At 39.6% G+C, this 25,428-nt stretch overlaps 1 protein-coding gene across 1 annotated transcript in view; it reads left to right on the top strand.

Moving 5' to 3' along the window:
• ASB4 (ankyrin repeat and SOCS box containing 4) overlaps positions 1–15,323 on the top strand; it is a 56,766-nt gene extending 41,443 nt beyond the window's left edge. The window contains exons 3-5 of the mRNA XM_023226678.3: positions 3,216–3,706; positions 11,540–11,653; positions 12,678–15,323. Coding sequence (XP_023082446.1) covers positions 3,216–3,706; positions 11,540–11,653; positions 12,678–12,866 — 794 coding nt within the window. The 3' untranslated portion in view covers positions 12,867–15,323. The remainder of the gene's footprint in view (positions 1–3,215; positions 3,707–11,539; positions 11,654–12,677) is intronic.
• The last annotated feature ends 10,105 nt before the right edge of the window (positions 15,324–25,428 follow it).

Here is a 25,428-nt window from a genome sequence, read left to right as displayed (position 1 = left end):
AAACACACACACACAAAGATACGTTCAAGTTCTAATCTCCAATACCTCAGCACGTGAATTTATTTGGAAATAGGGTTGCTGCAGATGTTATTAAGTTATGTTAAAATCGTACTAGAGTAAGGTTGTTCCTTATTGCAGTATGACTAGTGTTCTTATAAGAAGATGACCATGTGGAGACACAAATGAGACAGCCAAGTATAATGGGGTCCCCAGAGACCCTCCAACCAACCTGCACACTGGGAGAATGGGATGGAGCTATGGAAGTTCCTGCCGTTTGCAGTGGGGAGCAGCCGGGCCTCTCCTGTTCCTGGTGGTAACCTGGCATTCAGTCTGTGAGATGGGGCCTGTTAACAGGAACCCCTCTCACTTTGCTGAGAGTCTTTTTCCTTTTTGTTGAATAAATTCTGTAACCCCTCATCCTTCAAAGTGTCTGCATGCCAAATTAACCTGATCATGTGACAAGAACCCGGATTTTCCTACAACACAGAGACACAGAGAGAATGCCATGTGGCGGTGAAGGCAGAGACTGGAGTGATAGGTCTACAAGCCAAGGACTGCCAGCCATCAACAGAAGGTAGGAGAGAGGTCTGAGGCAGATACTTCTTCGAAGTCTTTGGAAGAAACCAACACTAGACACTTTAATTTTGGACTTCCAGTCTCCAGATGTGTGAGAGAATAAATTTCTGTTGTTTTAAGCTACCCAGTGTGTGGTATTTTGTTAGGGTAGCTCTTGGAAACTAATACATTGTATTTTCACATTAAAAATATATTCAAAGCTCCCAGGAATTTATGTTTCTGGTCTCTAATTTATTGAATAAATGACAAAATCTAAAATAAAAAAGTAGTCAAATCATTGTACTTTATATATTTCCTGGAAAAGTTATACTGGCGACACAATTCAAGTATAAAAATAAGGAACTCCTATTCAGAAAAGGAAACCATGTAGCGTATCTAGTTGTACCAACAGGTCAAAGATCAATTGTAAATATCCAACTGCATTAAAAAATAAAGGATGTGGTTTGTTCCAAGTTGGCCTGTAAGAATTTCATCCTGACCCTTTGATTCTCTTCCTTACTGGAAATTCTCCAGCATCTGAAGTGACCCTGCACATGGCTTCTGGGAAGACATTCTCATTCATTCCATTTCACTCCAGAGCAAAGATGAGCTGACCTGAAATAAGACCTGACCCAGAACTTCTCTAGGGCAGAATATTGATAAACACAGATGGTTTCGTGAAACACCGTCTTTGGTTACAGTTCTGCCTTCTACAAGTTACGAATACAGTCTCAGAGTTTATAGAGCAATGTACTCTTGGGTACCTTCCTTGGGGACTGATTTTGTATAGGATATTGAGCATGCTTGTAGGAGTTTTGGCTTTCTCAAATATGTTCCATATGATCAGCAGATGCCATAAATAAGGGCATAAAGGAACAATACATGGTGAACAGATTTTTTTAAAGCTAACAAAATGTAATGTTATCTTTTTACTACTTTCTGGTTTTCATATAGTAAAAGAGAGTAAACTACAGACAAATTTTCCTTCAGAAAAGTAATATGAGGTAAAATAGAACAGTGATAAGGAATTTCCAAGTCAGGCTATCTGTTTTCAAACCTTGGTTCATCAACGAGGAAGGGGTCCCTGGTGGGAGAGAGCCCCAGGTGGGGAAGAACAATGAACAATTGTTCTGAGAAATGGGAAATCACAATGACTTCTTCCTGGCACAATGACCTTGTTCTGTGGGCACAATGATCTCCTTCAGCTCAGCAGCTCCCTCCAGCACAGTCCTATAAAACTTCGCTGCAGTTGCACCCTGCCTCTACACAGCCTCTTCTCTGCTGTGCTGCCGGTTGCAACCTTGCAGCATATTTTCATACTTCTCTAATAAATCTGCCTTTCTTTACCTAGAACTGTCTTGGTAAATTATTTTACCACCTGTGACACTGACCCGAGCTAGTTGCACCTGTGACAACTAGCTGGTTGTACTTTTGGCCGATTATTAACCTCTCTGAGTACAAATTTCTTCATTTGTAAAATTAGGATAAAAACTGCACCTACTGCAAAGGATTACTTGGAAGATTCAATGAAGCGGTATATGAAAAGCATTTAGCCCAGAATGTTGCACATGGTTAAGAGTTTAATAAATACTAGTTACTAGCATAGTAATAGTAATAATAAAAATAATAATGTCTCTAAGACTTGAAGTAGCTATAAAAAATTCCAGTAGAGTTGATTAATTAGAGTTGGCCCCCTAGGGGTCATTTGGTTCACCTCATTACATTAGGCAGAGAAGGAAAATTTCAGCTTCTTGAGTTGACCACTCTCACACTTAACATTTAGAATTAGAAAAACAAAATTCACTGAAGTTTTCTAGTCTGTTAAATAAGTGGGTTGGATTAAGTAATTCTAAGGAGCTTTCCAAGCACAAAAAATTCCTGTTTCTAACATCCTTTGTCAACCATAAATCAAACATTTTACAGTCTCTGAATCATTCTCTCTGTCTTTTAGTGAGTATTTCTACTATACCAGCTTCTACACCTTTTGATGAAAAATATAACCTTTAGCCTGGTTTGGTGACTAAAGTGGTGTGTGTGTGTGTGTATGTGTGTGTGTGCACGCACGTGCATATTTGGTGGTGGTGGTGCTGTGTTCCAAGAAAGCCTCACAGTCTTGGGCAGCCCTAATACTGTAATTTCAGTCAAAGGGATAGGAAATTTCCATACCACTGAAGTTTACTTGCATCAGACTTTTAGGTTCATCTGCTACGAAAGAGAAGGAAAGTATTATTTTGTGGAATATTCAAAACAGTTGATTTTTAAAGAGTCAAAGTTTGTGATATAACATTTGCATTTAATGATATTAGCAAATATCATTGTTATATTGATAAAAACGACTTAGTTATAGAAATCTCTTGGTATTTCCAAATCCACCTGGGAGTAAGAAGCGAAATTCAGCAAGGCTCCAGCATTCTGGCACAAATCCTTCCTTCTCCTCCCATGGGTACCTTTGCTGGTTGTCCAGGAGATGGCAATGTTGCTTCAAGGGAATGGCTTCCACCAGGCCCAGGAAGGGAGCCTGGGGACAAAGGGGTTGAGGGCTGGGGATAATATATGGCAGAAGTTAAAAGAGAAACAGTGAGAAAAGTCTTATTTAATGAACCTTAGGAATAATGACAAAACACATTTAAATAATTGTCTTCCTCAATTTCCCTTTGTAGGGGCGAATGTGAACATGAAGACCAACAACCAAGATGAGGAGACACCCTTGCACACGGCTGCCCACTTCGGCCTTTCAGAGCTGGTGGCCTTTTACGTGGAACACGGGGCCATAGTGGACAGTGTGAATGCCCACATGGAGACCCCCCTGGCCATCGCCGCCTACTGGGCCCTCCGCTTTAAGGAGCAGGAGTACAGCACAGAGCACCACCTCGTCTGCCGCATGCTGCTTGACTACAAAGCCGAAGTCAATGCCCGGGATGACGACTTTAAATCTCCCCTCCACAAAGCAGCCTGGAACTGTGACCACGTGCTCATGCACATGATGCTGGAAGCTGGCGCCGAAGCCAATCTCATGGATATCAACGGCTGTGCTGCCATCCAGTACGTGCTGAAGGTCACCTCCGTGCGCCCTGCTGCCCAGCCTGAAATCTGTTACCAGCTCCTGTTGAACCATGGTGCGGCCCGAATATACCCTCCACAGTTCCACAAGGTGAGGCTCTGCCCAGTGGTCAGGAGGTTGAGGGAGATTCAAATAGCGGCCCTGTCTGAAATCTCCAAGTAACTGAAGCTTGTTTGAGGCTTGAGTCCTGGGGCTAACTACCTCTGATCCTCTTTGACCTTCCATTACATACCTAATCCTAGCTGTCTCCTCATCTCATCCTAGCCTAGGTTTGCTTGAAATTGGGTGTGACAGCTAGAATGAGAACAAGAGTAGCAAATAATTTTTTATACCTTGTGTGAACACCAATGCACTGGTGGCTTCCTGGGTGACTGAGGTAAGTCTGCCAGAAAGGTGAATAGTGTTAGACAGGCATACATTTGCCATCTTTTAAACAGAATGACTGATCTAAAGATGACTCAGTCTGCTTTGAAATTAGCTTGTAGCCATGAAAGGGCCACCCGATTTTCAAGTTTAATGATAGCTAACATTTATTAAGTTCTAAAAATTATATTTATTATATATAATAAATAAGCACACTCTTATAAGCATTTTGTATCTCTTAATTCTTAAAATAATCATACAAGGTATATATTATTATTGCCCCTATTCTACAGAGGAGGAAACTGAGGCACAGTTAAGTAAATTACCTGAGCTTCCACAGTGCCAGTGCCAGGATTCAACCTTAGATACTTTGGTTTCAGCATCTATTCTTATGATATCACACTGCACAGTTTTTCTTAATAACAGTTGTAATCTCAAACAGACTCGTAGGGACCAGTTGCTAACAGTATTGATATGACTAAGACAGGGGCCCTATCCTCAAGAAGCTTAGAATCTAGCAGATGAGACAAATAAATAAAGGGGTAATTTTAATAGGCTGTGATAAATGATAAGGTAGAAGAATAATGAGTGCTACAGAAATTTGGAAGAGTGTGAATTCTGCATAGTTTTCTTGCTGGTAATTTGGAGGCCAAAATGCATTTTATCTGAAAATAAATCACATAGTACTATACTTAGGATTCTCCCTTACTCTAAAAATTTAACTAACAAGAAGAAGAGTTTGAAGTATACGACAGCTGACTAATTAGGCCACAGAAAGCAAATTAACAGATGTTTTTCTGAATTCACAGCTTAAGTTCTACCTCTTACCTGGGTAAAATGTCAGGGACTCATCTGAAGTCCTGCAGTGTGAGGCTTAGTTAGAAGAAAAGTTCTACTAGAGAATTTAAGGGTAGTTCATTCAGTCAGGGCAAATTCCAGACGGACAAACCAGAGAACTTTCAAATGAAGATTTAATGGGTTCAGCAATTCCTGTGATCTCAGTAAGGAATTTTCTCTTGGTTATCAGGATGTTAATGGAAGATTAACTAATTCTTTTTTTAAAATTGTATGTAAAACCCAGAATGTCATGAATTTTTACAAAACTTTCTTAGAGAACTACAAATGATTAAGACGAGGAATAGAGTAAGAAGAATGTTACAATAACTGTCCTGTGTTGAGCTCTAAATAGGTTTTATACAGACTATTTCGTTTTATTTTTATAATTGACTCTGAGGTAGGCACTGGCATATTCACATTTAAAAGGCAATTAAGCTAAAGCTAATAGTCTTAAAATATTTTCATCAAGTCACACAGAGTAAGTGTCAAATTCACTCATTTGTTTATTTAACAAATATTTACTAGACATCTCCGAAGTGTCGAGCACTGTTTTATTTGCTGGAGGCAGAGCAATGAACCAAAGGCCTTCCTGAAAGATACTTTCTAGTGGGAGACAGAAAACAAACAAAACAAAACCAAATAAATATACGCTGATATGTTAGGTACTATGGAGAAAAATTAGGGTTAAAAAAAAGAGAGAGAATGCCAGATTATGTGTGCTACTTCAAGTTGATTAGAAAAAATAAGGATGTGGAGGAACAAGCCATACAAACACCTGATGGGGAGGTGGGGAGAGCATTCCAGGCCTAAGGAAAAGCAGGTGCGAGGGTCCTGAGGTAGGAGAGGGCTAAGCATGTTTGAGGGAGAGCAAGGAAGCCACAGTGGCTGAAGTGGAGTGTGCAAGGGGAAGATAAATCCAAGAGGTGTATATGTGGGTTGTCTGCAGACCATATCTGTGGCCTTGTAAGCCGTGGGAATATTCTTGGTGTTTTACTCTGCATGGGAGAGGAAGTCACTGAAAGATTTTGAGTTGGGAAAAGTAAAAATCTGATTTATATTCTAAAATGATCCTTTTGACTGCCTTTAAGAGAATAACTCTGAGTGGGGGCCAGCAAAGTTGCAATAATTTAGACGAGAGATGAGGGTAGCTTAGACTCACAGCGGAAATAGTGAGGGTGGTGAGAAGCACAGACTTTGGGGTCAAACTTGGTTTCTGTCACTTACCTAAGAGTGGGACTAAATAAACTGCTGAAAGTTTCTGGGCCTCAGTTTCTTCCCCTGTTGAATGAGTATACCCTGAATTTATGCCTTGGCAATAATATGCAGGCTCAGTCCTTCCCCAGAAGGAAGTTATTCCTACTCATAGCACATCACAAATATGCTCAAAGCCCAGAGGATGATGCCAAACATTTCTTTCCTCTTTCTCTTGGACTTCTTTCAGTCCTTGCAGAGTCTCTTTCCCAGTTCCTCCCTTCAGTCCTATCCTGCATCTATAAACATCTCTGTCTTTGTTTACTACCATCTTTTTTTCTTACTTACATCTTGCTAAGGGCTGATCATACTTCATGATGTTACCTCTAAAAGACAAAAACATCTACCTCTGTAATACAGCTCACTTCACAAAGCATAATTTTCCACATATTGTCGTTCAGAGACTACTTTCCTTCCAGGGAAAAGGATGGACAGGGACACAGGGCATGAAGGTGCCAGAGAAACATACTCTATCATTTTATCCATGATTAGCAATATCCTTCTTGTAAGGTTGTTTTGAGAATTAAATGAGATAGTATTTGAGAAGTGGTTAGCACGGTGCCATGGGCATGGTAACCATTAAACAAATGATGGCTATAACTATTATTATTCTTACACATGTGTTGAGCAGGAGAATTGGTGCTCCTGGGCCTGGTTTCCTATAGCGATCTTCCCAACGAGGAGAGACAGTATGTGTGTGAGCCCCTGCCCAGAGACTAAATGTTGAGTTGTATTCTGAAACTTGCTGTGGACTCCAGTAGTGGCATTCAACCCTGGTGTTTCCTTTTCTCCTCCTCTCAACATGTGCTCTTGGTCAGCATAGGCATCTCCCCTGCTGGCTTTTCTTGATGGCTCCACCAGCCTGTAAAGTAGGCATACGATTGTGTGTTCCAACCAACTTTGTCCATGGTTAGCATTTTCTTATTCAGTTATTTTGTTCCTTTGAGTTCCTTTAGTTTGACTGTATGCTAAAGAGATTAAGATAAGAGTTGGCTACTGGTAGATGGCTGGTATTACAAACAAACATTTTTGTTGCTACTCAACAGACTGTGTAGGAGAGCTGGACCCCTTCCAAAGGAAAAGCAAAGAAAAACTATTCAATTTACTATGCAGATGCTTCAAAGTGATTTAGAACAACTACTCCATAGTCTGACTTTCCAAAGAGAAAGTCATCTTTATGACAAGTAAGTGACTGACTCATTTATCCAGAAGATAAAGTGATTCGTTCTTGTGTGGATAGGGAATTCAGTTTCTTTATTTACAAGGAACAAGGTCAGAGCTGAAGATGCTTTCTTCCAAATACAAAGCAAATTTGTAGAGGGTGTATTTCACTGAAAGCCAATGTGTAAGTTACATAAGCGGGGGGAAAAAGAATTATAGGGTCTGCAATTGCTTTCCAGGGTACAAAAGGACATTTGATTATTTTTTTTCTCCCAGCATAATTCAGAAGAAAGTGACACCCCAGGGAGCCAAGATTGGGTTTTCTTGTAGGGCAAGAAAGACATTTTTCTACAGGAGGAAAGGTAACATGAGGGTTTGGGGGAGGTGAGGATGATTTCTGCTGTTGAACAATGCTGTGTATGAAGCTAGGCAGTTCTCTTTGTTCATTAAGTACCCTTCTGAACACATATATATCAATATATAAGAGTGCAAGTGGCTTGAGAATGTTTCTGCTGAAGTGAGTTACAGATGATGTTTGGATGAGAAGAGAGGCAGGGAGACTTACCTTGAATCTCTTTTTTAATAGATTGTGTATTAATCCATGATTTTGGGGTTGGATGGTGAGATGAGGTATCTAAATCTCTCTCCAGTAGTCACCACAGTAGAAATAGCTTTTTTGTCTAATTGTTCCTCTATGAAGGGAGAATAGAGATGCCAGAGACTCATGAAGGTGAAGCTTACTGAGCATCTTCCGTTTTCTGGACTGGGAAGGCCAAAAGGAGGCTGTGGTTCTCCCTTTGGGGTCCGCACCAGTCTGCTGTCTCATGTTTCCTTTGTCTCATGTTTTCATGAGGAAAATGCTACTCAAATAAAACCCTCACTAATCTCTGTCCCCAACCTTCTCACTTCACTTAACAGATTGATGAGTTGGGAGGCAGAATTGAGTTAGCTTGCTTAACCTTGGGTCTAGAGGATCCTTGAATTCTTTGTTCATTCATGTGGCAAGCTTCCAATAATAAACTGTCTGGCAGGCACAGGCCTGCAATTTGGGGGTATAAATTCAGTTTAGGGGTAGAGTGTTAGAATCTGTGTATGGCCCCTAACTAAAAATATGTAATCTATTTTATCAGTAATAAAGATGATATTCTGATCTCTGTCATCTTCATTTCATTTTTTAATGGGTCCTACACTAAGAAGGGAAAATTATTTATTGGGCCTCTAACACTCTGCATGCTATGACACCAAGGGTCTTAAAGATGAGGACAGGCCATCCCAAGCTACAACTTTTCGTTTATCCTTTATTTATCCCCCACAATCTGTTCCTTACCTGTTTCAGTCCACTCAACTCCCAGTGACTTGACCTTCTAATTCAATCTGCTAGTATTTAATCTGTCTTCATCTCTTGATTTTCACGACCCCTGTGATAACCTCACTTTGAATGCTTTCTTCATTTGGTGTCTTTTACTCTGACGTATCTGGTTTTCTTTTGACTTTGGAGTCATGCAGACTTGAGTTTAAATCCTGACTCTACCATTTCCTAGCTAAAAGACCCAGAGGTTAAATTTTCTCAGCCTTTGGCCTTCAAGCTCTGAAATGGGGATGATTATAGGACCAATCTCATAGGATTGTTCAACGGCTAAGCAAGTTAATGTATGTGAAGATTTAGCACAGTCCCTTGCACACAGTAAGTCCTCAAAAAATGGTAGCTATTATCTTCCTTTCTTCCTCTCTCATGCCTACTAGGATTTCTGAAGCTGTAGGTAATGATCCTCTATCTTTTCCGTTTATACCCATTTAGAGTGTCGCTGAACTTCATGGCTTTAGCCAGCACATACTTTGATGACACATAATAACTATATATTAGCCTTCCCATGGGAGCCTCTATTGTGTACATTTTTGGCTGATATGAATGGCTGGGTGCGGTGGCTCACACCTGTAATCCCAGCACTTTGGGATGCCTAGGCGGGCAGATTACTGGAGGTCAGGAGTTCAACACCAGCCTGACTAACATGGTGAAACCTTGTCTCTGCTAAAAATGCAAAAATTAGTCGGGAGTGGTGGCATGATCTGTAATTCCAGCTACTTGGGAGGTAAGGAAGGAGAATTGCTTGAACCCAGGAGGCGGAGGTTGCAGTGAGCCAAGATTGTGCCATTGCACTCCACCCTGGGCTAAAAGAGTAAAATTCTGTCTCAAAAAAAAAAAAAAAAAAAAAAAAGAACTATCCTACTCGTCATTATCTCTCCATCCCAGATTAGTATGTTCCTCATTTCTGTCAATCAGTGGCAACTCTGTTTGTCCTCTATCTCTGGCTTCCAAGTTGTATTCTTTCCTCCTCCTATCTGATTAGTATTAAGCCCTAGACTTGTTCCTTCTCCCAGCTTCAGCCACCCTTCCTTCCCAACACTAGCGCTGACGCCAGCCTAGGAGCCGGTTAGTGTATTTCCCATCAGCCTCCCCTCCACTCTCTGCCCTTGATGCACTGGTCTTCTCCTCTGTGTGTTGCTGATGGTGCTCAAGGAGCACTTGATGATCTTTAAGTTAGTCTTTTATTACTTACTGACGTATATTGCTCTCTAACTCTTTGAAATTATTTGTGTCTTTTCTCTTCAACTAGGTTGTAAACTCCTTAAAGACAAAAAACAGGTCATAAATGTCCCAGAATTACTGTCATAGTACTAAATCTGTGCTCAATAAAGGCTTCCTAATGGAATGGATAGGTTGAATATCACCTCTTCTTGTTAAGAGTGTATAATAGCCTCTTGTTCTCTGTCAAGTCAATCCCAAGTTCTTCAGACTGGTTTCCAGGTGTGCTACCAGCTAGCTTCATCTTACCAGCTCTGACCTTTAGCCCTTCCCTGACTCCATCCAGGTTGGCCTCTTTACTGTCAACACACACAGACACACTCACTCACACACACACATGCACACACTCTTACTTAATTGAGTATTAAGATCATAGCCTTTCTGTCTCTGTTTTATCTGTGATCCCAAGACATTAGGTCTTTACCACCCTACACTGAAAAAGGCAATGCTAGACCACCTATGAAGAAGGTTGTCAAGCATCACATTTCCCTATGGAGGGAAAGTCGGTTTTATGATCTTTTGCTCAACAATAATAAGTTGAGGTTGAGATGGTCTAGGAAATTAGGAAGAAATGTCTTTGGAGAAAGTTGCTTAAGTGCAGAGGCATACCTCTCTTCTAATGGTGAAGGATGGGCTTCCTCCTCACCTAATACCAAGTGAAAGGGGCTTTAGGAGGACCCCTTGGAGAAGTTGATTTATGTTTTCCAAAGTTTCAAGGGAAAAATGGGACTGATATGAAACTCATGATGAGAAAATTTAGAAGAGCAGGTCTGTGGCTGGAGCTGCTTGTCTGGTGGCAATGGAAAGAAAGATGATTAAACTGGGACTCAGGAGTGCCTTTTACTGGCCACACCAAAAGTTGGTTAAGTGTATAAACATCCATCTAGTTTGATCTAAGTGTTAAAACTAAATCTTTCTGTCTCTTGAAGGAAATTCTGGCCACTTTGACTCAGCTTTCGAGTATTTTTGGTTGGTCAATAAACTGTTAAGCAGAGTGTGCTAAGAGCTAACTGAATTTCATGTTATCTTTTATTTGTTGATGAAAGGTAAAACACCAATAAGTGTGGTTTAGTACATGACACCAGCCCTCTGCAGGTATTGAACTGGGAAGATAACGAGGCTCAATTTGCATGTTACTCTGTAGTTTACTTTACCTCGTGGTCACCAGCGAATCTAAGTTGATTGACTAACACAGAATTTTTTGATAAAGTGTTCTGTAGAGCTGGAAGAGTTTCCCAGGCAGCTGGAAACGTATTCTGTGTCCAGTATGTCTCAAAATTGCTTCAATTATGTACAAAGGCAAAGTAATTCTTCGGTTCTCATCTTCTTTGTTAGTGACTCTTTTTCACTTGCTCGTGGAAGGTGAAAGAAATAGATCTGATTTTATTAATCTGCCTATGTGCCATGGTGGCAGTGTACTGGAATACTTAAAGGCATGAGACTTCTTAAAATCATTTTAGCAATACAGGGAGCTTAATTGGTCTGTGGGTTCTGGTTTTTTTTTATTTTTATTTTTTATTCTTACAGATAGGGTCTTGCTATGATGCCCAAGATAGCTTTGAACTCTGGGGCTCAAGCAATCCTCCTGCCTCAGTCTCCCAAGTAGCTGGGATTACAGGCACATGCTACCATGCCCACTGGTCTGTGAACTCTTGATGTCTCTGTGAGCAAAATGAATGAACAATGTATGTGCATCAAACTAATGAAACTCTGTGCTTCCTCTGCAGGTGATACAGGCCTGCCATTCTTGTCCTAAAGCAATTGAAGTTGTAGTCAATGCCTATGAACACATCAGATGGAACACAAAGTGGAGAAGAGCTATCCCCAATGATGACCTGGAGGTAAATAATCGATTCCCTTCCTATAGTTTTCACTATCGAGTGCTTCCAGACTGCTCTAGAAGTATGCAAAATTCTAATAAAACAGTTGGTTTTGAGAATGCCTTTAAAGCCTATTCAAATGCAATGAGGCAAAAAGTTATAAAATACGAGTTTGAGAGTTAATATTTCCATCAAATATGTGGCATTAAGGAGTGTCTTGGGGAATTCCTCCATTTAAGGGCAAGTTGAATTAAGTATATAAAGGGAGTAGCTTTCCTTTCTTCTCATTAATTTAGGTGAGTTAAATGATGGCATTTGGGATTGCTCATATAGTATTTTTACCGGATTATTAAAGCGTTTTGTGTAGATTATTTCATTTACTTTTAAATATCGTGAAGTGACTATTAGGCAGGAAAGAGTTTTAAAAACCCTGTCTTGGGTCCTACAGAAAGCCATTGGCAGAGTCAAGTTCTCACTTGCAGACTTTCAGACTTTGCTACCTATGTATACCAGTCCTTCCCACTGAACATCCTTGGTTCTTGGTTTTAGAAGTCAAAGTCTATCTCTAACACATGAAAGGTATCAGGCACAGGGTGCAAAGTTCAGTGCGCTTGGAGGTCTGTGGCTTAGGTGTAATCTTATTCTGCTACTTATTAGCTGTGTTACTTTTTAAAGCCACCTAACTTGAGTGAGCTGCATTTATCCTTCACTTCCATTAAATATCTGAATATATGCATCACATCAAGCATATAACGTGTTTTAAATTGCTATTTTGGTTTAGATTGGTCCAGGCAGTTCGCACATGCATATTTTATCTTATCTCCTGGGTTCTGAATTGTAGAGTGTTATTTCCCCTCCCCTTTCCTTGTATACCACCGCCTCACTGCTCCCATTTCAATATTGCGTTTAATTTTTGCCTCACCAATAGAGACCCTAGGAAGCTGCCATTATGTGTAAAGTAGAGGTTAGTTGCAGCATTGTTGATTTTTATTGATGTAAACTGTGGGGACTTGCTAACTTTAATTTGTCTTGCTTTCCTTTTCAGAAATACTGGGATTTTTACCACTCTCTCTTTACTGTGTGCTGTAACTCTCCAAGGACTCTCATGCATTTATCGAGATGTGCCATTAGAAGAACGTTACACAACAGATGCCATAGAGCAATTCCTTTGCTTTCCCTCCCATTGTCATTGAAAAAGTACTTGCTTTTAGAGCCAGAGGGAATTATTTATTAAGCCTTATGAGACAGCAGTTCCCAATCCTAGGTATTTAAGTGGACTCGCTGCGTAGACACAGTTTGCATAAATAAAATGGTACTTGGGTTGATTATAACACTTCAGGGATTTCCAAACACTTTACAAACACTGTCGTTAATCCTAGAATATCATGGTATGGGGAAATAAGCAAGAAGTAAAGTTGAGGAATTTTCAAAGACAAGGATGTATTCAGAATACACTGATATAACAGTAATAACTAATATGTATAGTGCTCTAAGTACCTGAAATATTTTTGTAAAACTTCTCATATCTTATCTCATCTGAAATGGGACCCAGGTTTTCTTCCAACCAATCTAATTCTGTGCCTTATCAGTAATATGTTTACATTCTCATTCTAATGGCCATATAGTAGGCTTTGCAATTGGCCTCTTAAACTTGGTGTCTTCCCCCATTATCCCTTAGCAGTAATTACTGTCGCTAGTTTTGCAAACTCCTGCCCCCCAAACCAAGCTACTCGAGTTTATTTCAGTGATGAAAGCATATGAGCATAGTCAAAACAAGGAGATCTTGGAGTCAAATTAGAAATGAGAAAGAAACATCAGTCCAGTTAATAGTCAAGAATGGACATTTGAACGGACATCATTGAGCCAGAGACTGGAGATGCAAAGATGAGTCCCATGTGACTCCCGCCCTCCAGGTTCTCACCATTTAGCAGAGGATCCAGACATACACACAGCTAATTGCAATATAAAGTGACGGGGCAAGAGTACAGGTGCAGACTCATTTTTAATGCTTGTCTTTCAAAGTTGTGTTTCTGATATGAAGTGTGATTTTTCTTTTAAGCCTGAAGATAAAGAGTGAAGGGGTTATGTAAAGTAGAGGGATTTCCTGCTCTTGTTAGGGTATTTTTAAGGTTTTTTCTAGATAGTGTGTCATTTTGGTATGGTTTCTTTGTTAGTATTAATACTTTCTCAGACTCCTTGAGAAAAATATTGCACACTAAATGGCTCCAGTGCATGTGAAAAGGAAGCATAGGAAAATGGGGGAAAGAAAGTGTGTGAGGGGACTTAGTTGATTACTTTGGTCTTTTTATGTAGCAGACTGACATTTCGTAGCATTGTAGCTAAGAGATAAGGAGCACTGTGCTAGTGACAGTGGGCTACAAAAAGTAAATAGAGAGACTTTTTGAAAATGGTAAAAGTTTGAGACACGTGGGAAGATAAGTGTGTTAGTCAGGGTAGCTAGTTAGTGGATTGCAGAAAGAGAAATGTAGGCGATTAAGCTCTGGGCTTTGTGGTTTATGAGGTCAATTTTGCTTCACTTTTTTTTTGTTATTGCAAATCACTTTTAGATAAGCTCATTGCCTCTTAGCATCATTTTTTAGAGGTTAGAGCAGAAGTAAATTGCAAACAAATCTGTCAGTTGTGAGCAGGTTTCTTTTATGTGTGTGGTTCTCTGTCATATTTAACTTTGGATGCTGGAGCATTGAATAGAGATGATGTCAGATATTCCAATAGGCTATCATTAAATGTAACTGGCAATCACCTAACTGGTTAATCCCAGTTGAGACTGTGCTTCTCAAGTGGGATTGTCTTACTCCCAGGGCTGTGTAGGAAAAGTCATAGGTGGATACAGTAATCTCTTTTAAGTATCAGTTTTACTCAGATATTTTGGTAGAGATATTTTGTACTAAGACAAGATCTATATCATGGAGTAGAATGCTGGATTTGTATGAATTATTCATATAAAGCTTGATCCTTCAAAAACTAGTTTGCTTGCAGCAACTGGTATTAGAACACATCCTAGAACAGAATGAAATGATGTCTTTTGCAGCAACTTGGATGGAGCTGGAGGCCATTATTCTAAGTGAAGTAACTCAGGAATGGAAATTGAAATACCGTATGTTCTCCCTTATAAGTGTGAGCTAAGCGATGAGGATGCAAAGACATAGAGAGTGATATAATGGACTATGGGGACTTGCAAGGGGAAGCCTGAGAGTGGGGTGAGGGATAAAAGACTACATATTGGGACACTGCTCCAGTGATGGGTGCACTAAAATCTCAAAATTCACCACTAAAGAATTTATCCGTGTAACCAAAAACCACCTGGACCCCCCAAACTATTGCAATCTTAAAATAGTAGTAATTTAAAAAGTAAAACAAGATCACGCCCTGGAACAATTGGAGGATTTCTTGCTGCCCTGCATCTTAAGGAGTATTCTAACAGAAAAGCTTGTGATGCACTGACTTGGGGCAGGTAAAACTGATGCTGAGGACAAAGGAGAAGATGTTCCTCGCCAAGGGAAATGAAAACTTTTCTTATTCACCTTGCTTGTGCTTAAACACTCATGTTCATCTAGTGTAGAATACATGGCTACTTGTTTGTAATTTTTTTGTTGGTGGAATTAAAGTGATTTTTCCTTAACTTTGAACTTCTATTTAGAGAACTTAAATAAAGCTCTTCTGTCTCCTTTCATCTTTGTGAGTTGTTTACTTACCAATAAGACTCTTTTTCCTAACCCAACTTTGACTTTTCAGCAATGACACTGAAGAACTCTACACATTTCATTGCTTTTATCAACAGTTACAAAGAAAAAGAGATTCAGGGTTTGTGTCTCTAAATAAATAATGTTTTCAAAAGAAAGTAAAGGGTGAGTGTGACCAAAACACAAGTACAGTGAAGACTCTTGCTATAAGAACAGGGTGTTTTAATAATAATAAAGAAATTGTACTGAATCATTCTCCTCTGCCTCTCACCATATCTGTCTTCCTGGGGTTTTTCATTTTCCTTCATTCTCACTGTCCACTAAACCCTGGGCAAAGCAACAGAGGAAATTATATCCTCCTCATGCCTTTGTTACTTTCTTAGAAAACTTTCTGTAAATAGGATCTACTATCTTGAAGAAAAAACTATCTCTCTTCTGAAACTTACATGAGAGGAAGAATCTTAGATATGAGGGAAAGACCACCTATCTAGTTTTCTCTGCTTCTTAGGAACTAGACACACTTGTGTTCTATTTTTTAATCACCGAGTGTTATGTCTCTACTTCATCCTTCCATTCTAAACCCAGTGGGTTCTGATAAAAACACAGTAGTCGAACGATGATTGTAGGGATAAGAAAAGTAACAAACCATTTGCAGTGGGTTATCAATGTTGGAAAAGACAGCTGAGCCTTATGTTTTTATTACTTATCTGATTGTGAAGAACTTACAAAATTCTAAGTTGGTACACTTTCAAAACTTTTACAAATGGATTCAACTACTCACTCATTTTCTTTGAAACACAAACACCGCAGCTAGTAACTGGAAGGAATTCCTGTTACTTTCTTTAGGCAGATAAAGTAGATGCATTACAGTTAGACATTCAGAGGTTTGGCTCTGATGCTGTCTGTCTGGGTCCCCACTTTATCTGACTCATAAAATATGGAAAATGACACACCTGCTCCATGCCTGGGTTTTCTCATTTGTAAAATGAGAATAGTCATGGTGCCTACTTCATAGGACTTTTGTAGGATTGTTTTGAAGGTTAAGTTAATTAACAGATTAAAGGTCGAGCAGACCATGACACTCAGTAGCATTTTATTACTACTCATGTCCTTGTTTTTGTCGTAATCATTATATTGTACAGATAGACTCCCACCAGTGGAGTAGTATATCCTTAGAGTGAAGCTGTAGCTGCAGGTGATACATTGTAGATTTCTATTCACTTTGGGAACTGTTGGGTGAGCTTGTACTGTGTCAGGACTTTGATGACAGCTGGGAATCCATGGGGGAACAAGACAAACCAGGTCCCTGACCTTCTTGGGCTTTTTTGAGATAGGGAGTAGGGATAGAAATTCTCCACTGAGTGGAGGATTAGTAAACATGCCAACCAATTAATTTTTGAATCTTCGTATTTGTGTAAGCAGTAACATAGATGCAATGATCTATTTTACTATGGAAAAATTTAGTCACCTGGAAATTTATCACGTACAGAGCTGATTTCTCAGCTCTTTCCATCTTCAATGGGGGAAAGAGAAGGAGGAGATGAATTTTATAGCGGGACATAGATTAGCAATGAGATTCCTAGCAGGGAGGGTCATTGGTCATCAGAATGAATGAACAGAGGGTAGAATAATTTCATTCATTTATTTTTTCACATGCAAGAATTTATTTTCTTAGCTGGGTGTGGAGGCACATGCCTGTAGTCCCAGCTCCTCTGGAGGCTGAGGCAGGAAAATCACTTGAGCCCATGAGTTCAAGGTTGCATTGACCTGTGATTAGACCACTGTATTCCAACCTGGGCAACAGAGTGAGACCTTGACTGTAAAGAAAAAATTTTAAAAAAGGACTTTATTCAGTATTACTACCTGTGTAGTTCTCTGATAAATGTGGGAAGAAGAAGGAGTGTTGTTACCAAGTCACTTTAAGATTCATTTTTAGTAGCTCAAGGTTTTGGTTTATTTGCCTTTAATTAGAAATAAGGATAAAAACTACACAGTTTTTTAAAAAAATTAGATGCTATCTAACCAAGCCATTTGGTTGATCAGAAAAGATTTTCAAAACCTTCATTTCAGTGATAAGTTGCTTTGTTCATGTTTGATCATATCTGCCATCAGTGAAAAACTATGTATGCAAAAGCATCCCCCAAAAGTGGCTTGTTGTTGTTTTTGTTTGTTTGTTTCTTTGTTTTGAGACAGAGTCTCTCTCTCTGTTGCCCAGGCTGGAGTGCCATGGCATGATCTCTGCTTATTGCAATCTCCATCTCCTGGGTTCAAGCGATTCTCCTGCCTCAGCCTCCCAAGTAGCTGGGACTACAGGTGCCCGCCACCATGCCTGGCTAATTTTTGTATTTTTAGTAGAGGTGGGGTTTCACCATGTTGGCCAGGCTGGTCTCGAACTCCTGGCCTCAAATGATCCACCCATTTTGGCCTCCCAAAGTGCTGGGATTACAGCCGTGAGCCACTGCGCCTGGCCAGCAGTTGTTGTTGTTGTTGTTGTTTTTCTTTTTTAAAAAGCTACACTAAGTGGTTTAAGTGAGCTTTAATTTCTTCTTTACTAATTGTTTTTCTGTTTTCTCAGATAGAGGTATGCCTCAATGATATTGGATAGCCACTATGTAAATATATGCTGAATCCAGTTATGGAAATAAAATAGCCACCTTGTATTTCTTAAAGACAGCCTGGATTAGTTTTCAGTGCTTACTAAGCAGGAAAAAATGGACAAAACAGAGCCATCATGCTGGGGTGTGTAAGGCAGCCTCAGATGTAGAAGGTAGGTACTGAGGTCCTTCTCAAGATCCAGGAGCCTAGACACCTGCTGATAGGCACAAAGGCAAACATTCACTCCATGTCCTGTTCCAGATGTAGTGGAAGCTGAAAGTCAGTATTTGACTGACAAATGGTGGGAACCAATATAGATTGCAATTAATTTGATTCAGGAAGCAAGACATACAAAATGAGCTGCCCATTCTCTAAACAAGGATCCTCTCTCTATCCTGCTCTGGTTCTTGGCAGAATGACTTTCACAGACTGTATCAACTAACTCCCTGTCGCCTGGCTTCCTAGAGGGTTCAGTCCATGGGAAGATAAGCAGAAGATTGGGGCCCTTCCTGGCTCCCTCCCTGCTTGGTCACTACTTGCTGGTGGATGAATTCCTTTACCAAAATCACACCTCCTGTCAGCAGCCACTCTTAAACTCCTATTCTCCCCGGGTTATAGTAGCTGCTTCCTCAACTTGCTTTCTCAGACCCAGGGGTAGTCACAGCTTCCACTGAGTTGCCTGCGCCCAGGGTGCTTCATCATTCCTTGCTTGCTTCCTCTAAGCTACCTACACTTCCACAGATAGCCCTTGATTAGATTCTCTTCAGTCACCCCTATTGAGTGTGTCCTCCATTTCCGCTAAGGATCTGACTGATGCCCACACAAAAAGCACTGTACCAAGTCAACAAGTCCTTGACAGCCTGGGTGGTGGTGGGATGGTAAGTTCTATTGGATTTGAGGGCCAATAGAAGCCACTATGGACCAGGGAAGGCAGGTGGACTTGATCTGTGGCCTGAAGAGGGGTGGGGTTTAGGTAATAGTTTGGGTAACAGTAAGGCCCTGGGGTTTGGGGGGGAATTTAACAGTGAGTATCCCTGACAAAGGGTGAGAGCTAGAGTATACACTGAGTTTTCACCACTGTCAGTTAGAGTAAATTGATGCACGTAGATGAACATTTGTTGTGTGTGGGAAGCAGAGGATGAGGTTGGAAGAACTGAGTGGGATGAAATCATGAAATGTCTCAAAGAGTGGGGAAGCACCATGGGGAATCAATGAATATTATCATCATCATAATTATATTTTTTCCAACCTTATTATTTTTACAGGAGTAACAATTATGATACAACCGTTTAACATTTACAGGGTATTCATCATTTTCAGAGCATCTTCATGATGTTTAAGACCAGATAATTGCCTTTATCATTACTCTTTTCTTCCATGCCACCCCCAAATACAATTCTGATCCTTTAGATCCAAAAAAAAAAAAATACGTAAAAATAACACTAATTAACCCTCTCTTCTCATGTAAAACACTCCAATCATATGGAATAATTTATTCTGGAGCAAAAAAGGGGACGATAGCCTTACTTTTTCATTTTATAAAAAGCTAAAGATTTTAAAAATTGCATTAAAAAAAAGAAAGAAATGTTTCTTCCAGGGCATCAGGAAATGACAGAACAGAGCAAAATTTGGAGGTCTAGGACTGCTTATACTTTTCAAGATGGCAGTGTTCAAGTGCTGAATTATTCACTGAAGTCCTGATGTCATTACAGTCCTTCAGGGACCCCAGGACTCCAAATACTGCTGAAGTCAGATGGTCAACAAAAGGTCTCAGGATGACCCATCAAGGAAAACACAGGCAACAGCAAATTGTTCCTAAGCAACGTCTGGTTAATTCTATACAAAAATACAAAGAAGCTGAAAACTGTTTACCCCAATTAGCACTGCAGTGTGGCACAAAGAAAAACAGATGGACTTTGCAATTCATTGGCTGAGTTTTAATCTTGATTGTTCTATTTAATATCTGTGTGAACTTGGGTCAGTTTCTTAACTCAAGTGTCAATTTCTTTATTTAGGTAATGGTGATTAACTACTTGACATTCAGGACTCTTTGGGGGAATTTATTTATTTTTATTTATTTTATTTTATTTGTTTGAGATGGGGTCTCACTCTGTTGCTTAGGCTGGAGTGCAGTGGCACGATCTCGGCTCACTGCAACCTCTGTCTCCCAGGTTCAAGGGAGTCTGTCATCTCAGCCTCCCAAGTAGCTGGGATTACAGGTGCATGTCATTATGCCCAACTAATTTTCCTATTTTTTTGGTAGACAGGGGGTTTCACTACGCTGAGCAGGCTGGTCTCAAACTCCTGTGATCCACCTGTCTTGGCCTCCCGAAGTGCTGGGATTACAGGCGTGAGTCACTGTGCCCAGCCAGATATGGCAGAGTTTCTAAGACATTTATGTGGACAGGCCAAATATCCAGCTTTTTGTTTTTGTTTTGTTTTGTTTTTTCTTTTTATTGCATTTTAACTGCCTGCAATGATTTTCCTATGGTACAGACTCACTCTCTGAAACAAATTGTCCCAAGCTGTTTTGTTAAGGGTTCATTGCTCCTGGCAGTTTGGCCTGAAGGAGGCACTGTAGGAGAATTTTCTCCCTGTCGTGAATCACAGCCTTGGAATTACAGACAGCTTTCATTTCTAAAGGCCGTCTTGAAGAAAATTAAACCCAAAAGATCAAGAAAGGTAAATAGGCATTCTATGGCACTTTTCTTTAATCTCCTGCTTACAGTTTCAAAGAATTTTGCTCTTCCCTTCATTGGAAGGAGACCTGGGTATCAGGAAATGATTTTAGAACCATAGGTTTCTGTCCTGTGGTTACATAATCTGGAAGGAAAAAACAACATTGCAGTTAGTTTCTCTCTGTGTAGCACTGAAATTGACAATTTCATTAGTAATTCCATTCATTCAATTTCCCTTCTTTCTTTCTTCTTCCCTGTTTTTCTTTCTCTCTCTTTCACATTCTCTCCTTTTCTCCCTTCCCTTATTGTTTCTTGTCCTCATTCCCGAGTGTGGTTTTGTTTTTGTTTTTGTTTTGCCTCTTCGTGGCTAGGATCTCAGTGTGAGCATGTACTTATGTAGAGTACATGTTGATATATTCTTGGGTACCTTCAACAACTGACAAGAATAACGTTTGTTGTCTTTCTAGCAATAGATTACAGGTGAGAGATCAGGACCAAACTGGGATCAAAAATTACCAAAGAGACAGGAGAAAAGCCTCCAAAATGAGACATGCATGTTTCTGCCCATCCCAGGCAATGCCAGAGAAGCCTAATCATGTTATCTGGGTTACAGGTGTCCAATGCACTTTTGCACATAGTCAGACATATCCACCAGTATGGTCACAGAGTTGCTCCCTTCTGGAAAATCATAAAAGAATTAGTTATTGAGATAATATGGCTGAATACGTAACCATACAGACTAATGTATAGAATCAGACACACCAGAGTTGGAATTCCTCCCTGCCACTTAATATTTTCTGAGGCCCAGTTAGCACCTTTGTAACTAGGAGCAATAATTGTTTAGTACAATGTCAGGCAGCTGGTTAACTTTTAATAAATTGTAATTATTATTATAGTCCCACCCTGCTTGAGTTCTAGATTTCTGTAAGTGACTGACTTGTAGACCCTGCACATTCCAGAAATGATTAGACACACACGTCTAACAAAAATATGTGAGCGTATGAATAGTTATTCAATGATGTGCCAGTTGCAGCCCACTGAAGGAAATCTGCCCATTTGTAGACATGGGACGCATAAATAAATTAGTACGGGCCCTCTTTCAATGTGTGGATATTTGATTTGGTCTCCAATAATTCTTAAATATTGTTTTTTCTGCACTGGAGCAAGGTTGACTCACACAACATATGCTGTGTCTGTATCTTATTTAGATATATGTGGTGCTTGAATTTGAGTGCTTCAGGGACGGCAAAAGTGGGGTGTGTTATTTTTTTACACCTATGGCAGACAATAATAACCAACCAAAATATTCTCTCCTTTTGAGCCCAGACTCAGCCGCAGAGTTCTTCTTAGTACAGTGTAGGGACTGTTACTTCCAATTTCTTAGAGTTGATAGGCAAGGTGAAATACATTTGTCATCCCTGGATTTCATTCTCAATCCTCTCACAGGTTCTTGATCTCGAATTATGTAAATAAAAAGCTGAATGGAATTAGAAGGCAGGGTTGCCGGCACAGGATTTCACTTTTGGTTTTCTTTGGTCAGGAGAAGCATAGAATTTTGTCATTTATTCAACAAATATTTATTGAGCTGGACACTGTACCTGCTGTGGATTCAAAGGTGAATAATGGCAAAGTCTTGGTCTTCCTTGGGAAACTGATGAGTCTGCACATTAAGATACCTGGGGTGCTTTCAAAAATACCACTCCAATTTCCCACGTCCCCTTTTAAAAGCTTTAATAAGCTAATTAGGTTAAGTACCTCACTTATACTGTGTTGTAAATGCCTATCTGCCAGTCTCTACCACCAGGCTGTAACCTCCTTAAAAGAAGGAACTATAATCTCTTCAGTTTTTTAAAAGGCTAAGGTAGAATTTACCAATAGTGAAATACACAACTTTAAAATGGATAATCATATGAATGTTTACAAGTGTATATACCCTTGCAATCAACACTCTAATCAAGGTAAACAATACATTTATTACCCCAGAATATCTTCATGTTTTCTTTTGTCTCTTTCTAGTAAATTCCTATCTCCCACAGGCAACCACTATACTGTTTCTATCACCATGGGTTAGGTTTATTTGGTTTTGAACTTCACAAAAACAGAATTATACAGCATATATTCTTATGTGTTTGGGGTCATTCTCTTGACATAATATTTTGGAGATTCATCCATATTTTGCATATATTCATAGTTTATACTTCTTTATTGCTTAATCGTGTTCTATCCTGTGAATACACCAAAATAAATATTTATCCATTCTCCTAGCAATGAAGATTCAGGTTATTTCCAGCTTAGGGTAATAGTAGATGTGAGGGTTAGTTTTGTGTGTTAACTTGGCTAGGCTATGTGTATCCAGATATTTGGTCAAACATCAGTTTAGATGTTGTTGTGGAAATATTTTTTAGAAGTGATAAACATTTAAGTTAATAGGTTTTGAGTAAAGCAGATCACTCTCCATAATATGGGGCTTGTTCTCATCCCATCAGTTGAATGCCTTACAAGAAAAAGACTGAGGTCCCCTGAGAAAGTGGGAATTCTGCCTCCATATTGTCTTCAGATTCATGACTGAAACATTAACTCTTCCCTGAGTCTCCAGCCTGCTGGCTGTCCCTGCAGATTTCAAACTTGTTAGTCCCTATAATCATCTGAACCAATTTCTTAACATATTTTTTCTCTCTCTTTCTATGTATATATAACCTACTGGTTCTGTTCCTTTGGAGAGCCTTGACTAATACAATGGACAAATATTCTGTAAACATTCTTGCTCAAATCTTTTTTGTGGGCATGTTTCCATTTCCCTTGGGCAAATGTCTAGAAGTGAAATTCAAGGTCAGCCACTTTACTATTACAAGAAAGTACCAAACTGTTTTCCAAAGTGATGTACATGTTTTCACTTCTACCAGCAATATGAGAGTTTTGATTGCTGTCATTCTTGTCAATAGTTGGTGATGTAAGTCTTTTTAATTTTAGCCATTCTTATAGGTGAATAGTGAGAAGTCTCTGTACTTTTCATTTGCATTTCTCTGAGGGCTAATGATGTTAAACAGCTTTTCACTTGCTTATTTGCTATTTGTGTATCTTCTTTCGTGAACTGTATGTTGGAAGAGTTTGTCATTTGTTCCCTTTGTATCTCAACTACTAGCATTTAATAGCCACTCAGTGTACACTGTTTTATGAATGAATGAATGTTATATTGTCTATCAGTGATGATTCCAAAATGATTATTAAACTTTTGTGTTATTATTTTTAATGCTTATAAAGTACTCAGCAATGGTGCCTAACACATAGTCAACACCCCACAGTTGGTAGCTATTGGTGCCATCCCTATTTTGACTGAGGAGGTGAGGATTGGAAAAGTTGTGTTACTCAATCAAGGTCTAGTTACTAATTATCAAAATTGCTGCTGAAATCTGGACTTCTCAAATCTGTATTTCATGTTTTGAGTTTTTTGTTACCAGTAGCTTGACTAAGTATTAGATTAAGCATTAACTGTGTTGCTTCACTCATTTTTTAACTCTTATTTGTAGCAAACCTGACATGGAAAATATAATGATGCTAATTCCTTTACATGTTTAATTTATTTAATTCTCATTATAACCCTATCATGAGGAAAATACTATTATTTTTATTTTATAGACGATTAAACTGTAGTATAGACAGGTTATGCAATTGCCTAGGATCTCACAGGTAATTAGAGGTGGAGGCAGGATTCAAACTCAGTCACTTCCATACCAATGTTTGTGTGTTTTGCTTTGTTTTTAAACCATTGTACTATCCTGTTTCTTATGACAAAATTAATTTTGGACATGTTGATTGTGAGGGGCTTATGGGATAGCAGGATGGGGATGTCCAGTAAATCCCTGACACTTAGGAGAGAGTTACAGGAGGATGGGGATATAGAAAGAGAATGCACTTGGTAACTACAGTGCAAGACCGTATTAAGAAAGTGGTTAAAGTACCTGAAATATTGGAAGATGGAGGAATTTCACTAGATTCAATGCCAGAAAGCTCCATGGGAGACTCCATTTTTAAAATGGGCTTAACCTTGTTCACAAGAACAGGTCAGTAATGATTAAATCTTACAGTCTGTTTTTAAGAAACTGTACAATATTTTGGTTGCTGTTTGTTATTCGAATCTAAGACAGGTGGACCTAGGTTGCCTGCCTAGAGGTTCTAGGAGCTCACGGTTTCTCTAAAGACCCCTTTTCTGTTTACTAGAAACCCTATGCACTCCCTTAGGGGCTTCTCAGGCCAAGCTGATTAATCCTTCCTTCTGTTCAAATTTCACTCTTCTGAAAAGGGAGTTTGAGGAGCAGGGAGTGAGTCACTAGCTCCAAGATGGCAGCAAGGAGCCCTGGTGTTAATCTGTGTTATCTTATCTCCCACAGGGTGAGTAATCATGCCTGGCCAAATCTCACTGGGGAAAACAGGTGCAAGTTTCCAAAGGAAGGCTTTGTGACCATAATAGGTGTTTAGCTGAAATCCAACCTATATTTACTCCTTGCAACAGAATACTTTAAGAACCATGGTTTACAGGAACATACGGGTTCCCTAAAAACTTATCTCTTCCATGATGATGGAAACACAGCGACGTACCCAGCCTGGACCTGGGGACTATCTTAGCTTCTGAGGGCTTGCACAGCAGGTCTAAAAGCCAAAGGCTGCCTCCTGACACTCCAGAGAGGAAGTATGTGACACAGAGCGACGAAGCCAGGCCCTGCCCACAGGGTTGCACACATAAACATGTTTTCCAAGTCCTTTATACACTCAGCAGGGAACACACAGTTCTCTCTGGGAGGTTGCCAGAAACTTATAAGAGAGT

The sequence above is a fragment of the Piliocolobus tephrosceles genome, chromosome 8 (assembly GCF_002776525.5).
Source record: "Piliocolobus tephrosceles isolate RC106 chromosome 8, ASM277652v3, whole genome shotgun sequence".
NCBI classification, from domain to species: Eukaryota; Metazoa; Chordata; class Mammalia; order Primates; family Cercopithecidae; genus Piliocolobus; species Piliocolobus tephrosceles.
Note: the sequence above shows the minus strand (reverse complement) of the source record. Positions and strands in the feature narration are given on the sequence as shown.